Source organism: Bombina bombina, chromosome 7 (assembly GCF_027579735.1).
Source record: "Bombina bombina isolate aBomBom1 chromosome 7, aBomBom1.pri, whole genome shotgun sequence".
NCBI classification, from domain to species: Eukaryota; Metazoa; Chordata; class Amphibia; order Anura; family Bombinatoridae; genus Bombina; species Bombina bombina.
Window position 1 is genome coordinate 103,168,087 of NC_069505.1, and position 16,994 is coordinate 103,185,080.

Genomic DNA, 16,994 nt, shown 5'->3' on the forward strand with positions numbered 1-16,994 from the left:
AGTCTAGTTCTGGCAGTAAGCAGGAGGTTTTCCTCAGACAGCTTGACTGAAGTTCACAGCTGACCTCTGTGTGTGAAAGCTGCGGGTGGTGGTAGCGAGTCAGTTCTCAATGCAGCTACAGGAGTTGAAGTCAAGATGGTGGCTTTTCATGCCACTAATGATCCGCAACAAATCTAAGTTGCCTACGTATTCACTGAACTTCAGGGGAGTAAAGAAGAAGGACCGTGGTCACCAAGGTTCTGGATGATGGTAAAAGACCTCCAAAATGTGCCTCCGGTATCCGATGCCCTTCCTCTCCAACATGGACCCCTCCGAGTGAAATCACTTACCTCGGAGCTCAGGATAATCTGCCTCTTAGCCTGCAGATTCGTAGACTATTAATAGTTGATCTTGAATGTGTGGTTGGATTTACAATAAAGGTAGGTGCTCAGATTCAGTTGTAGAAGCTCTGTTGTGTGGGAGCTCAGTACTGATGTGTCTGATCTCCTCTCCAGTTAGCTCCTTTTGCTTAATTGTAATTAAAAGTGTGTTTTAAGGGATATGAAATACAATTTTTTCCTTTCATTATTCAGGTAGAGCATGCAATTTTATGCAACTTTCTAATTTACTCCTATTATTATGTTTTCTTTGTTCTCTTGGTATCTTTATTTGAAAAGCAGGAATATAAGCTTATGTGCCAGCCCATTTTTGGTTCAGAACCTGAGTAGCACTTGCTTATTGGTGGCAAAATGTAGACTGCTTTCTCTCCCTTTCTTTGGGCTTGGACTGGATGCTATTCCTGTGGGTAATGGAGCTTTTCTGCCCCAGGATAAGAAATCTAAGGGTAAGCTTTCATCTTTAGGGCATTTTTGTATCTTTGGTAATCTAAGGCTCAGAAAGATTTCCCCTCTGCCCTAGAGTTCTGGTTCTGAAGTCTAACTCCTCATGGTTCAAAAATAATGAGTCAGAGATGTCTACTCCATCCCCGAAGACCAGATCAGTCTCTGGTGAGAGGCAGATTGAGTCTCTTTCAGGAGGCTTGGGATAGCTCTGTACAGGATCCTGGGTATTTCAAATAATTTCCCAGAGGTATCAAATAAACTTTTTTTCAAGGCCTCCTAAGAGAAAATTTATTCTTGAGTGCCTCAAAATCCTTTAAAAGCTTAAGCTTCCTTGGCTTGTGTGAGAGATCTGGAATTATTGGGAGTGATTACTTAAGTTCCAACACCAGAATTAAACCAGGGGCTTTATTTAAAGCTCTTTATGGTACCAATGAAAGAGGGTACTTTTTGGTCTGTTTTGAATCTAAAAATGTTGAACAAATTCTATGAAGTTCCTACTTTCAAGATAGACAATTCACACTTTACTTCCTTTCATGCAGGAGGGTTAGTTTGTCTACCATAGAATTAATATTTTGCTTATTTGTTCATCCTTATCCACAGGGATCATAGCAAGTTCCTGAGATTTGATTTTCTTTTGCAAGATGTACCGAGTCCACAGTTTCATCCTTACTTGTGGGATATTATCCTTCCTAACAGGAAGTGGCAAAGAGAGCACCCACAGCAGAGATATCTATATAGCTCCCCCCTTAACTCCACCCCCCAGTCATTCTCTTTGCCAGCTCTAAGCAGGAAGGGTAAAGTGAAAGAGGTGATAAACTGTTAGTTTTTATTTTTCTTCAAGCAAGAGTTTGTTATTTTTAAATGGTACCGGTGTGTACTATTTACTCTCATGCAGGAGATAGATGAAGATTTCTGCCTGGAGGATGATGATCTTAGCATTTGTAACTAAGGTCCACTGCTCTTCCCACAGAAGCTGAGGAGTACAGGAAAACTTCAGTGTGAGGAACGGTTTCTTGCTATACAGTAATGTGGTATGTTCAGTCATTTTTTCTGGAAAGACTGTGATAATTCAGAAAGGATGACAGTATCCCCATGAGGGGAAGGGTAAGCAGTAATCCTAGTTTTATAAGGGGCATTACTAGCTTGCATAAAGGGCTAAACTTATGGGCACTCAGTTTGAATGATATATGAGGCAAACGTTTGTGTGTTCTGGGAGTACTGTTTATGTTTCTTAAGGGACAACTGTTTTGAGGGTACACTTGGCTTTTTTGGGGTTTTTATAACCCACATGGCTGAAAAAACTCTTGCTAGATTTTTCTGCAGGCCCTAGCAACATCGAGTGAGATGGGCGGGGCCTATTTTTGCGCCTCAGTTGCGCAGTTGTTTTCTATAGACAAGCAGCAAGCTAAAACACCGGAGGGTCCTGGTGCACTTCTTGGGCCTAATCGAAGCTTTATCCCCACATTATCGATCCCTAAGGGCAGGTAGGCGCCACAGCAGAGCTGTGGCAAGGTGCTGACAGGGGTTTTACCGGTTTTTGACACTTTGTCAATCCGGTTTTCATATTTGGGGGTTAATTGCTTTAATACTTGTGGTGCAATCTTACTAAAGCTTAGTGAGTATACTGTAAAAATTTCGGAAAATTTGAGTTAATCTTAAGCAGTTTTGCAGTTTGTGTATGCCTTTTTTTTCTCTTAAAGGCACAGTACCGTTTTTGAAAATTGTGTTTTTTTCATTAACCCCTTAAGGACCAGCGACGTACCCTGTATGTCACTGGCCTTTTTTGGGACTTGATTGTTTTATAGCGCGGTCTTGCCACCAGCGTTGAGACTGCTCTATTCCACAAAGCCTGCTGGAGGGAGGGCATTAATAACGTGTTCTTGCTAGACTTGTGCAATTATGTCCTGGAAAAAATGACCAGTGACATACAGGGTACATTGTGGTCATTAAGGGGTTAAATAAATTGTTTTCCAAGCTTGCTTGTCTCATTACTAGCCTGTTCAACATGTCTGACATTGAGGAAACTCATTGCTCAATTTGTTTAGAAGCCATTGTGGAACCCCCTCTTAGAATGTGTCCCACTTGTACTGATATGTCTATAAATTGCAAACAGCATATTTTGACTTATAAGAGTTTGGCACTGGATGATTCTCAAACAGAAGGAAATCAGGTTTTGCCATCTAGTTCTCCCCAAGTGTCACAACCAGTAACGCCCACACAAGCGACGCCAAGTACCTCTAGTGCGTCTAATTCTTTCACCTTGCAAGATATGGCCTCAGTTATGAATACTACCCTCACAGAGGTTTTATCTAAACTGCCAGGGTAGCAAGGGAAGCGCAGTAGCTCTGGGTTAAGAACAAATGCTGAGCCTTCTGACGCTTTAGTAGCCGTATCCGATATACCCTCACAATGTTCAGAGGTAGGGATGAGGCATTTGCTATCTGAGGGAGAGATTTCTGATTCAGGAAAGATGTTCCATCAGACAGATTCAGATATGACGGCATTTAAATTTAAGTTGGAACACCTCCGCTTATTGCTCCGGGAGGTTTTAGCGACTCTGGATGATTGTGACCCTATTGTAGTTGCAGAGAAATTGTGTAAAATGGACAAATATTTAGAGGTTCCCGTTTAGACTGATGTTTTTCTGGTCCCTAAGAGGATTTCGGACATTGTTACTAAGGAGTGGGACAGACCAGGTATTCCGTTCGCTCCCCCTCCTGTTTTTAAGAAAATGTTTCCCATATCAGACACCATGCGGGACTCGTGGCAGACGGTCCCTAAGGTGGAGGGAGCTATTTCTACTCTGGCTAAGCGTACAACTATACCTATTGAGGACAGTTATGCTTTCAAAGATCCTATGGATAAAAAATTAGAGGGTCTCCTAAAGAAAATTTTTGTTCATCAGGGTTTTCTTCTCCAGCCTATAGCGTGCATTCTTCCTGTAACCACTGCAGCTGCCTTTTGGTTTGAGGCTCTGGAAGAGGCTCTTCAGGTGGAGACCAATGTTCCCTCTAATTTTTTTTCTGTGTGTGCAATTATTTTTTTCTATGTGCGGGTTTGATAGGGCTTGTGTGCGGCATTGAGTGTATGTATATGTATATATATATATATATATATATATATATATATATATATATATATATATATATATACACACACGCACACGCACACACACGCACACGCATACATATACAGACACACATATAGCTAAGCAACACTGCTTAAATAGATCCTCATGTGAAAGCAGCAATAGCATTACACAGTACTACAGACATTATTGCTCAAACTGTATATAAAAACTGGTTTGTGACACAGACAAGCCTCAGTCTCCTGCATAATCTCCTGAGATGCCTAGACCAGCTTGTGGGCATAATTTAACCCCATGCCTGCCAAAAAGGGCTACATTGCATTGTATAGGAATACACTGCAATCCTCTCTGGTAGCCAAGGGGTTAAATAGTGATCTGCATGTTATAAGTTTGACTGACAGCCATGCTCTTAGAATGGGAGTATGGTGATAAAGGCTAACATGTTAACACAGAAGAATAGTAAGATGAACTCTTTGTCTTTGCTGCACTGGGCTATTAGTATTATTTATAAGTAAATAGAGTGGATAACAAAGGCTGTTTAAATTGTAGAAGCCAGGAATATGACCTTTAATTCAACTATTGTATAGATCAGGGCTGGCTCAAGACATTGTGCTGCCTGGGTCCAAGGTCAAAATGACGCCTTCCCCCCCTGACGAAGCGAAGCCCCCCCCACACACACACACACACTTCTACCAATCTCTACCTCTGCGATTACCTTGTATCTAAGCCTCTGCAGACTGCCCCTTATCTCAGTGCTTTTGACAGACACGGGAGTGAGCACAATGTTATCTATATGACACACATGAATTAGTGCTGTCTAACTGTGAACATTTTTCAAAATGCTCTGAGCTAAGAGGCGCTTTTCAACGGTTTAAAATCAGTTTGAGCCTAGCTAGGCTTAGCTTTTCAAAAATACCACCAAGGGAACAAAGCAAATTTAATGATAAAAGTCAATTGGAAAGTTGTTTAAAATTGCATGCCCTATCTGAATCATGAAAGTTTAATTTTGACTAGAGTGTCCCTTTAAACACATATATATGCACAGACTTACACACACACACACACACATATGCACAGACTTACACACACACACACACACACAGACATGCACAGACTTGCACACACACATGCACAGACTTGTACACACACACATGCACAGACTTGCACACACACACATGCACAGACTTGCACACACACACATGCACAGACTTGCACACACACACATGCACAGACTTGCACACACACACATGCACAGACTTGCACACACACACATGCACAGACTTGCACACACACACATGCACAGACTTGCACACACACACGGACTTGCACACACACACACATGCACAGACTTGCACACACACACACATGCACAGACTTGCACACACACACATATGCACAGACTTGCACACACACACATATGCACAGACTTGCACACACACACATATGCACAGACTTGCACACACACACATATGCACAGACTTGCACACACACACACATGCACAGACTTGCACACACACACACATATGCACAGACTTGCACACACACACACATATGCACAGACTTGCACACACACACATATGCACAGACTTGCACACACACACATATGCACAGACTTGCACACGCACACACACATATGCACAGACTTGCACACACACACACATATGCACAGACTTGCACACACACACACATATGCACAGACTTGCACACACACACACATATGCACAGACTTGCACACACACACATATGCACAGACTTGCACACACACACATATGCACAGACTTGCACACACACACATATGCACAGACTTGCACACACACACATATGCACAGACTTGCACACACACACATATGCACAGACTTGCACACACACACATATGCACAGACTTGCACACACACACATATGCACAGACTTGCACACACACACATATGCACAGACTTGCACACACACACATATGCACAGACTTGCACACACACACACACACATATGCACAGACTTACACACACATATGCACAGACTTGCACACACACACATATGCACAGACTTGCACACACACACATATGCACAGACTTGCACACACACACACACATATGCACAGACTTGCACACACACACACACATATGCACAGACTTGCACACACACACACATATGCACAGACTTGCACACACACACACATATGCACAGACTTGCACACACACACATATGCACAGACTTGCACACACACACATATGCACAGACTTGCACACACACACATATGCACAGACTTGCACACACACATATGCACAGACTTGCACACACACATATGCACAGACTTGCACACACACACATATGCACAGACTTGCACACACACACATATGCACAGACTTGCACACACACACATATGCACAGACTTGCACACACACACACACACATATATGCACAGACTTACACACACATATGCACAGACTTACACACACACATGCACAGACTTACACACACACATGCACAGACTTACACACACACATGCACAGACTTACACACACATATGCACAGACTTACACACACATATGCACAGACTTACACACACATATGCACAGACTTACACACACATATGCACAGACTTACACACACATATGCACAGACTTACACACACATATGCACAGACTTACACACACATATGCACAGACTTACACACACACATGCACAGACTTACACACACATATGCACAGACTTACACACACATATGCACAGACTTACACACACATATGCACAGACTTACACACACATATGCACAGACTTACACACACATATGCACAGACTTACACACACATATGCACAGACTTACACACACATATGCACAGACTTACACACACATATGCACAGACTTACACACACATATGCACAGACTTACACACACACATATGCACAGACTTACACACACACATATGCACAGACTTACACACACACATATGCACAGACTTACACACACACATATGCACAGACTTACACACACACATATGCACAGACTTACACACACATATGCACAGACTTACACACACACATATGCACAGACTTACACACACACATATGCACAGACTTACACACACACATATGCACAGACTTACACACACACATATGCACAGACTTACACACACACATATGCACAGACTTACACACACACATATGCACAGACTTACACACACACATATGCACAGACTTACACACACACATATGCACAGACTTACACACACACATATGCACAGACTTACACACACACATATGCACAGACTTACACACACACATATGCACAGACTTACACACACACATATGCACAGACTTACACACACACATATGCACAGACTTACACACACACATATGCACAGACTTACACACACACATATGCACAGACTTACACACACACATATGCACAGACTTACACACACACATATGCACAGACTTACACACACACATATGCACAGACTTACACACACACATATGCACATTTCTTCAAAATTAGCAAAATTTAGGAGCTAGAATGTGGTGTGCTACTGTATAATAATTCATTGTATTAATTTTAATTCTGAATTGTAAGTTTAAATGGCACTGTATCTTCACTTAAAGTAACATATTTTTACTTTATACTGGTGACAGTTATCTTCCACATTAAAAAACAGAAATATTGAAATAATGGAGGAAGAGGAAAAATATGATTAAAAAAAAGTGAAAGGGGAAAGTGGGAGACAGAGAGACAAGAGACAGGGGGAGAGATAATAGTGGAGAGGGTGAGATAGTGAAGGAGAGATGAGTGATGAGGAAAGAAGAAATAAGGGAGAGTAGAGCAAAATAATAGAAAGATTTCCCCCTGTTATGTCACATTTAAACAGTCTCCTAAACAGAGAATATAAACATTAAGCAGCCCATCTGCTCTAGGAGCAAAGGGGTTAAAAGGCTGTGCCCTGCTGTGAAGGAGCTGCAGCATATGCACAAACTGTTCCATTAACAATAAAATCCTTATTTACTGCTGACCTCTGCCTCTCTTACGTCTATATCATTGCTCTGAGTCTCTTCTCCTGTGGCTGAACGCAGTGAGCTGTCTCAACGGAAGGGGGGAATTTCAGAACCGCGCTTGGGCAGGAAGAAGGGGGAGAGAAGGAGCGGACAGCTTTTGAAAGTAATTGCAGCTAGTGTTTAAAATTAAGGGAAGTAAATTGCAGCTAGTGTTTAAAATTAAGGGAAGTAAATTGCAGCTAGTGTTTAAAATTAAGGGAAGTAACAAGCACTGTGTGCACATGCTGCTTACTTCAACAACTTCCCCCAGCCTGTCCTCATTGCTCTCCCTTCCATCCCACGGTCCCACACAAATACAGTGCAGAACCATTTACTATGAGATGCAGCAGCCGCCCTCATTCTTTCATGGTCAGTCCGGGCCTGGTGACACTCACACACCGTTTAACACTTATGCCGCCCGACAGAGGGGAATATACATAGTGCACAGACAGTGTATCACACTTATGCCTCTGAGTCTAACAGAGGGGGAAGGCAGGCAGGAGCGGCAGTCGCCAGACTATAATAATTATAGTCACTGAGTGAACTGCCGCCCCCTTTCAAGTGCCACCTGGGCCGTGGGACCCTGTTGGTCCCATTGATAAGCCGGCCCTGGTATAGATCTCTATGGTACTTGAGGGCTTTACAGTCATTATGGGAAACAGAATTACTGCAGGCAAAAGCTACCATCATGCCAACTGTGAAACTTACGGCATGTGAGGAAGATCTCCAGCCCTCACCTACTCGGCTGCTTCCAGTATCTGCTATACGGAGGAGGAGGGCTGCACTTCATCTACTGACATTCTTTTGAACTTTCCCTGAAAGTGCCTGCTGCCCTCCGTGTTTGTTCTCTCCCGCTCTCTGACAGCGCTGTGTGATTTACACACACAGCTGTCATTCAGCTTAGGTCCTCCCCCTCAGTGTAGCACACAGGAAACAAATCAAGCTGTGCTTCACCGGAGGGACCTTTTCTTTTAAGAGTGCCTCTGTCATGCCGTTTCCTGGAGGCTAGCAGTGCTGAAATAAAAAAAACAAAAAACTTTCTACATTCCTCCTGTGTTTTGCGCGGCCTTATGTACTGCCTGCGCTACACAGAGAGGGAAGGTGCGCTGCCGCGCACCTTAGAGGGAACATTGGTGGAGACCCCATTGAATGATATTCGGGATAGAATTAGGGCTCTTAAGCTAGCTAATTCTTTCATTACAGACGCCGCTTTTCATCAGGCTAAATTAGCGGCAAAGAATTCAGGTTTTGCCATTTTAGCGCGTAGAGCGTTATGGCTTAAGTCCTGGTCTGCTGATGTGTCATCAAAATCTAAGCTTTTGACCATTCCTTTCAAAGGTAAGACCCTATTCGGGCCTGAATTGAAAGAGATCATTTCAGATATCACTGGAGGGAAGGGTCATGCCCTCCCTCAGGATAAGTCAAATAAGACAATGAGCAAACAAAATAATTTTCGTTCCTTTTGAAACTTCAAAGGTGGTCCCGCTTCCTCTTCCCCTGCTGCAAAGCAAGAGGGGAACTTTGCTCAATTCAGGCCAGTCTGGAGACCTAACCAGGCTTGGAACAAGGGTAAACAGGCCAAGAAGCCTGCGGTGCCACCAAGACAGCATGAAGGGGTAGCCCCCGATCCGGGACCGGATCTAGTAGGAGGCAGACTCTCTCTCTTTGCTCAGGCCTGGGCAAGAGACGTTCAGGACTCCTAGGCTGTAGAAATCGTAACCCATCTTCTAGTTTTCAAAGATTCTCTTCCAAGGGGGAGATTCCATCTTTCTCAATTGTCTGTAAACCAGACAAAAAGAGAGGCGTTCTTACGCTGTGTAGAAGACCTTTTTACCATGGGAGTGATCTGCCCAGTTCCGAAAGCAGAACAGGGGCAGGGGTTCTACTCCAATCTGTTTGTGGTTCCCAAAAAAGAGGGAACCTTCAGACCAATTCTAGATCTCAAGATCCTAAACCAATTCCTAAGAGTCCCATCCTTCAAGATGGAGATCATTCGGACTATTTTACCAATGATCCAGGAGGGTCAATATATGACCACCGTGGACTTAAATGATGCGTATCTACACATTCCTATCCACAAAGATCACCAATTCCTCAGGTTTGCCTTTCTAGACAAGCATTACCAGTTTGTGGCTCTTCCCTTCGGGGTTGGCCATGGCGCCACAAATCTTCACAAAGGTGCTAGGGTCCCTTCTGGCGGTCCTAAGGCCGCGGGGCATAGCAGTGGCGCCTTATCTAGACGACATCCTAATTCAAGAGTTGACTTTCCAACTAGCCAAGTCTCACACAGACTTAGTGTTGGCCTTTCTTAGATCTCATGGGTGGAAGGTGAACGTGAAAAAGAGTTCTCTTTCCCCTTTCACAAGAGTTTCATTTCTAGGGACTCTGATAGACTCGGTGGACATGAAAATATTTCTGACGGAGATCAGGAAATCAAAGATTTAGACCACCTGCGGAGCTCTTCATTCCATTCCTTGGCCGTCAGTGGCTCAGTGTATGGAGGTAATCAGACTAATGGTAGCGGCAATGGACGTAGTTTCATATGCTCGCTTACATCTCAGACCACTGCAACTATCGATGCTCAGACTGGGGATTATGCAGATTTATCTCCTCAGATAAATCTGGATCAAGAGACCAGAGACTCTCTTCTTTGGTGGTTGTCACAGGATCACCTGTCCCGGGGAATGTGCTTCCGCAGGCCAGCGTGGGTTATAGTGACGACAGACGCCAGCCTACTGGGCTGGGGTGCAGTCTGGAATTCCCTGAAAGCACAGGGTTTGTGAACTCAGGAGGAGGCCCTCCTACCGATAAATATTCTGGAATTAAGAGCGATATTCAATGCTCTTCAGGCGTGGCCTCAGCTGGCTTCGGCCAGATTCATCAGATTTCAGTCGGACAACATCACGACTGTGGCTTATATCAATCATCAGGGGGGGAACAAAGAGTTCCTTAGCGATGATAGAAGTTTCAAGAATAATCCGATGGGCAGAGGCTCACTCTTGCCATCTGTCAGCGATCTATATCCCAGGGGTAGAGAACTGGGAGGTAGATTTTCTAAGTCATCAGACTTTTCATCCGAGGGAGTGGGAACTCCATCCGGAGGTGTTTGCTCAACTGGTTCAGCTATGGGGTACACCAGAATTGGATCTGATGGCGTCTCGTCAGAACGCCAAACTTCCTCGTTACGGATCCAGGTCCAGGGATCCTCAGGCAGTACTGATAGATGCTCTAGCAGTACCCTGTTCGTTCAACCTAGCTTATGTGTTTCCACCTTTCCCTCTCCTTCCGCGTCTGATTGCCAGAATCAAGCAGGAGAGAGCTTCAGTGATTTTGATAGCTCCTGCGTGGCCACACAGGACTTGGTACGCAGACCTGGTGGACATGTCATCTCTGCCACCATGGACTCTGCCACTGAGACAGGACCTTTTGATTCAAGGTCCATTCAAGCATCCAAATCTAATTTCTCTGCAACTGACTGCTTGGAGATTGAACGCTTGATTCTATCAAAGCGGGGTTTCTCTGAGTCGGTCATAGATACCTTGATTCAGGCTCGAAAGCCTGTCACCAGGAAAATTTATCATAAGATATGGCGTAAATATCTTTTTTGGTGCGAATCCAAAGGCTACTCATGGAGTAAAATCAGGATTCCTAGGATTCTGTCTTTTCACCAAGAGGGTTTGGAGAAAGGATTGTCTGCTAGTTCCCTAAAAGGACAGATATCTGCTCTGTCTATTCTGTTGCACAAGCGTCTGGCTGGCTTTTTGTCAGGCTTTAGCCAGAATTAAGCCTGTGTTTAAACCTGTTGCTCCGCCATGGAGTCTAAATTTAGTTCTTAAAGTTCTTCAGGGGGTTCCGTTTGAACCCATGCATTCCATAGATATTAAGCTTCTATCTTGGAAAGTTCTGTTCCTAGTTGCTATCTCTTCAGCTCGAAGAGTTTCTGAACTGTCTGCATTACAATGTGACTCGCCTTATCTTGTTTTCCATGCTGATAAGGTGGTTTTGCGTACCAAACCTGGGTTCCTCCCTAAGGTTGTTACTAACAGGAATATCAATCAGGAAATTGTTGTTCCTTCTCTGTGTCCTAATCCTCCTTCTAAGAAGGAACGTCTGTTGCACAACTTGGACGTAGTTCGTGCTTTGAAGTTTTATTTGCAGGCAACCAAAGATTTTCGTCAAACATCTTCTTTGTTGTCCATTCTGGAAAGCGTAGGGGTCAAAAGGCTACGGCTACCTCTCTTTCCTTTTGGCTGAAAAGCATCATCCGTTTGGCTTATGAGACTGCTGGACAGCAGCCTCCTGAAAGGATTACAGCTCACTCTACTAGAGCGGTAGCTTCCACATGGGCTTTTAAAAATGATGCTTCTGTTGAACAGATTTGTAAGGCTGCGACTTGGTCTTCGCTTCATACCTTTTCCAAATTTTACAAATGTGATACTTTTGCTTCTTCGGAGGCTGTTTTTGGGAGAAAAGTTTTGCAAGCAGTGGTGCCTTCCGTTTAGGTTCCTGTCTTGTCCCTCCCTTCATCCGTGTCCTAAAGCTTTGGTATTGGTATCCCACAAGTAAGGATTAAACCGTGGACTCGGTACATCTTGCAAAAGAAAACAAAATTTATGCTTACCTGATAAATTTCTTTCTTTTGCGATGTACCGAGTCCATGGCCCGCCCTGTCTATTCAAGACAGATAGTATTTTTTTATTGAAAACGTCAGTCACCTCTGCACCTTATAGGTTCTCCTTTTTCTTCCTTGGGCTTCGGTCGAATGACTGGGGGGTGGAGTTAAGGGGGAGCTATATAGACAGCTCTTCTGTGGGTGCTCTCTTTGCCACTTCCTGTTAGGAAGGATAATATCCCACAAGTAAGGATGAAACCGTGGACTCGGTACATCGCAAAAGAAAGAAACCTATCAGGTAAGCATAAATTTATTTTTTATTTTTTTAGACTAGCATTTTCAGTTTGTGGTCCACCCTTTTGGTCTGGTTACAGCTTCCAGTGTTTCTACAGAAGTGCTGGGAGCCCTGTTGTCTTTAGTTTGAGCTCAAGGAGATTCTTACTTGGACAATATTTTGGTTCAGGCTCATTCTTATCTGGCTTTGTCTTACATTCAGATGGTGTTTAGTTGCTTGAGAGTCACAGTTGGAAAATAAATCTTCCAAAAAGCTCATTAGACGTGTTCTTTTCTGGGGTACATAATCAATTTCGTGACTATGCTTTTGTTTCTGACAGATCAGGGCAGACTGAAGCTGTAACAGGCCTGTGCCCTTCTGCAGCTGAATCCTCTCCCTTCAACAGGAGTCAAGGTCACCATTAAATATTATGGAACTTTGTGCAATCTTTAGGGCTCTCCAGAGTTGGCCCGACCTCTGACAAGATTCTATTCTGAGATTCCTGTCAGACAATATCATGGTTGTGGCTTATGTCAGTTATCCAGGAGGAACTCACAGTTCCTTAGCAATGAGGGCAGTGACATGCATCATCAGTTGGGCAGAGCCAGGTGGGAACAATTGGGTGGCAGGCTTTCTAGGTCGCTAGTCTTTTCACCCAGGGAATCAGGAAGTTTTTGACCAAATTGTGAGACAACCAAATTGTGAGATAGATCTTGTTGCCTCTCATTTGAATAAAAAAAATGACTTGGTATAATGTGCCAGGTCTCGGGACCCTTGGGCGAGTTTGTTAGATACCTGGTCCCTGGGTCGTTCAACCTGATTAAGCTTATTTTACAGCGGCTCTGCTATGTATCCAATGCACATTTCCCTGGACCCAGCTAGCCTAAAAAAGCCTTAATTTGCAAGGCTTATTTGACCGCAGAGAAAACTTTTCCTGGGCGCATTACTGCTTATTCCACTAGAGCAGTTGCTACTTCTTGGGCCTTTTGTATTCTATTGATCAGATTTGTAAGGCAGCTTCTTGATCATCTATAAAAAAAATTTGTTTCACTTTGTTGTGTTTGCTTTTTCTGAGGCTGCTTTAGCCGGAAAGTTCTGCGGGTCGTAGTGCCTGAAAAGTTGCATCTTGCCTTCACTTTTTGTCCTCCCCCCTATTTACGGGGGCCTTGTGGACTTCATTTTTTGGGTATTGATTCCCACAAATCACTCATAGACTCTAACCATCTGCTGCTTACCTGATGATAATTTAATTTCTTACATGATGGTTAGAGTCTACAAGCCCCACCCTTTCTTTATGTTCAGGTGCTTTTTTGTCCCCTCCTCTGCTTGGCTATATGTATGACTGAGGATCATTGGAAGTAGGGGGGATTTCAAGCTCTGGTGTGTTGGGGTGTCTCTTGCCTCTTCCTAGTGGTCAGGTGGAGAATATTCCAACATTATGACTCTTGGACTCTCACAATCATGAAAGAAATCAATTTATCAGGTAAGCATAATGTTTTTGTTTTTTTGCTGATAATTTCTAGTTTTCATACTCTCAGTCCATAGTCATGCTCATAAACTTTTCGGGTTAGATCCCAAATAGTTGCTTCTATTCTGCACTTCCAAGTGTTCAAATACATGTTTTAAAAAGAGTTTTAAAAAGATTGGATGGTGCAACCATTGTGACTTCTTTTCGTAGTTATTGGATGGCCAGTGGAGTGGCTGTCTGGGTTGCACATCCAGCATAACAGAGCCAGCAAGTGCTAGAGAGTGAAAACGTATTAGTCAGTGATCAATTGATACAGTATATTGTTCACAAACATAAACTTCCTGTTAGTTTACATACCAGTTGAGACCACTTCAACTTAATCTTTTTTATGCAAAAACAAAAATCAAATTTGCTTTACATAGTGATATTTCCGGGGGTCTTATTTATTTACTTTATTTATTTAATCTAATTTTTGTATTAAACTTTTGATGTTATGGTTGCTTGCCAAAAGTTTGCCATTTTTGCCTCTGCTACATCAACTAGATTGTCAATCTCTGTGTTCTATAATGCGGATGTTATATGCTCTAACATTCACTTCTGTAATTTTATTTTGTAGGAAGAGTTTGAAAAAGCTATGTTGTGGTACGAGTCCACTCTCAAGCTACAGCCAGAATTTGCACCAGCCAAGGACAGAATTCGTGCTATTCAGTGTCACATACTGCTGAAGAAGGGGAGGCGTTCAACATAATATCTTCTTATATAAAACCCATTGTTTTTTTTCCAGTTTATTTAAAAAACACCTTTATGTAAACTGATCAAAGTTGTTTATTTTGAGATGGGTTGAAAACCGTGATAAAAAAAAAAGAAAAAGATGCGATTGCTAATTCCTGTTTGCTCAAGAAATTAGAGGGGTTTTCATTGTGTATAATTGAAATGCTTATAATGCAGTGAGGTTTGGGGTGGGAAATAAGGGGTCATATGTTTTTGGATTAAGATGATACCACCCACTTACAATCACATTGGATATGTCCCTCTTCAGGGGAATATGGAGTTAAAATTAATCTTTCATGGTTCAGATAATGTGTGAAGCAAATTTGAAAAAGTTTTCTTTAAGTGCAGTTATCAAATTAACTCTTTCTCTTGGCATCTTTTAAATAATCCTAGTTCCTTTATATGAGAACATACTGAAGTAGGCTAAGGAGTGTGCATGTGACACACACACACGTTTCTGCCTACCTCAGTGTGCACGCTTGGAAAGGGGCTATGCTTTATCAAACAAAATCAAGAGAAAAAAATATATATTTAATAGAAGTGAATTTTTAAGTTTTTCAAACTGGATGCTTTATCCAAATCGTGAAAGTCCAATTTTGATCAATTTTGATATCCACGTCCCTTTAAAGACACAATACACAAACGGTTACATATTTGCTGAAGACTGCATACTTCAGACACCTTTGACAAAAGGTTTAAAAATCGAACAATGATATCACATATGTTAAATATTAGTTACCTACATTTCCAGTGTTTGCATAAAGGCCCATAAACGTCATGCCTAAAGTTCTTAGACCACTAACTGTGTCTTTCCACCATGGCCTGCCATAATTTTCAGACTATTTCAGTAAAGAAACAAAATAATTAATCAATCACTGCTTTAAAGAAATAATTTGCCAAATAAAAAAATAAATGTTATTTAATTTTAATGTAACCATTGTATTGCATTTATTTATTATGGTATTTTTGTTTTTCTCTAATTCTCCGAAATTAATTACATCCTAAACGTTGCCACTGAGGAAGGAATGATAGAATCAGTGGTACAAAATAAGGTCTCATTGTGGAGTGAACCTAAATAGTCTGATGGAGTGGTCCAAAAAGAAAAAAAAATGTCCTAAGCTAAAGAAAGTCTCTGAAGCTAACAGAATCAAAATGAGTTTATATGTAGAGGATAATGTGTGTGTATATATGTATATATATATATATATATATATATATATATACATACATGCATACATACATACACATACACACGCATAAACAAAAGTTGCATGCACCAGCTGCTTCAACAAAAAAATGGTAAAAAAAAAAATATTCCACGCTCTGATTAATCGAATAATAATCAGCCGATTAATTGTATAGGAAATATATATATTGAAATTAAGCAGCTGGTGCTCTGCAACTGACCAACTATTCGCAGACCACCTAATCGACAATGAGATTTGCTGACAACTATTTTTATGACCAATCTTACTGATTAGTTGTTGCAACCCTAATATAACTTACCTAAGATACATAGGGATGTACAACAAATTATATACAGACTGCAATGGGTTATATTTTACAACCTCCTTCCCAACTTGTGATTTCTATACTCTACAATTAGTGATTAATATATCATAGATTCAACACAACTCATCCTAATTAGTGATACTAGTTGACAGACAGGATATTTTGGTAACATTGGATTAATAGTTTATACACTGTTATTCCCTATGATTCAGCTATTTCAAGACATTTAAAATTATTTCTCAACTTTGAAATATTTTACTTTTAATTCTCCAATATGGCTATGGCTCAAATGTAGCACCTTTTATATGCCAACCTTTTTTGTAGCAGAGTTTGAAAAAAGAACCTTTGATGACTCCCCCCTTTTAATTTTTTTCTATCAACTGTACATTGATGATGACATATTGATTTATAGAAGTGACGAATAA

General features: G+C 41.9%; 1 protein-coding gene across 1 annotated transcript in view; it reads left to right on the forward strand.

Annotated features, from left to right (window-relative positions):
* The window catches only part of TTC17 (tetratricopeptide repeat domain 17), a 327,287-nt gene extending 311,296 nt beyond the window's left edge, over window positions 1-15,991 (forward strand). Inside the window, exon 25 of the mRNA XM_053689293.1 lies at window positions 14,903-15,991. Within this exon, the coding sequence (XP_053545268.1) occupies window positions 14,903-15,034 (132 nt within the window). The 3' untranslated portion in view covers window positions 15,035-15,991. The remainder of the gene's footprint in view (window positions 1-14,902) is intronic.
* Window positions 15,992-16,994: the final 1,003 nt, after the last annotated feature.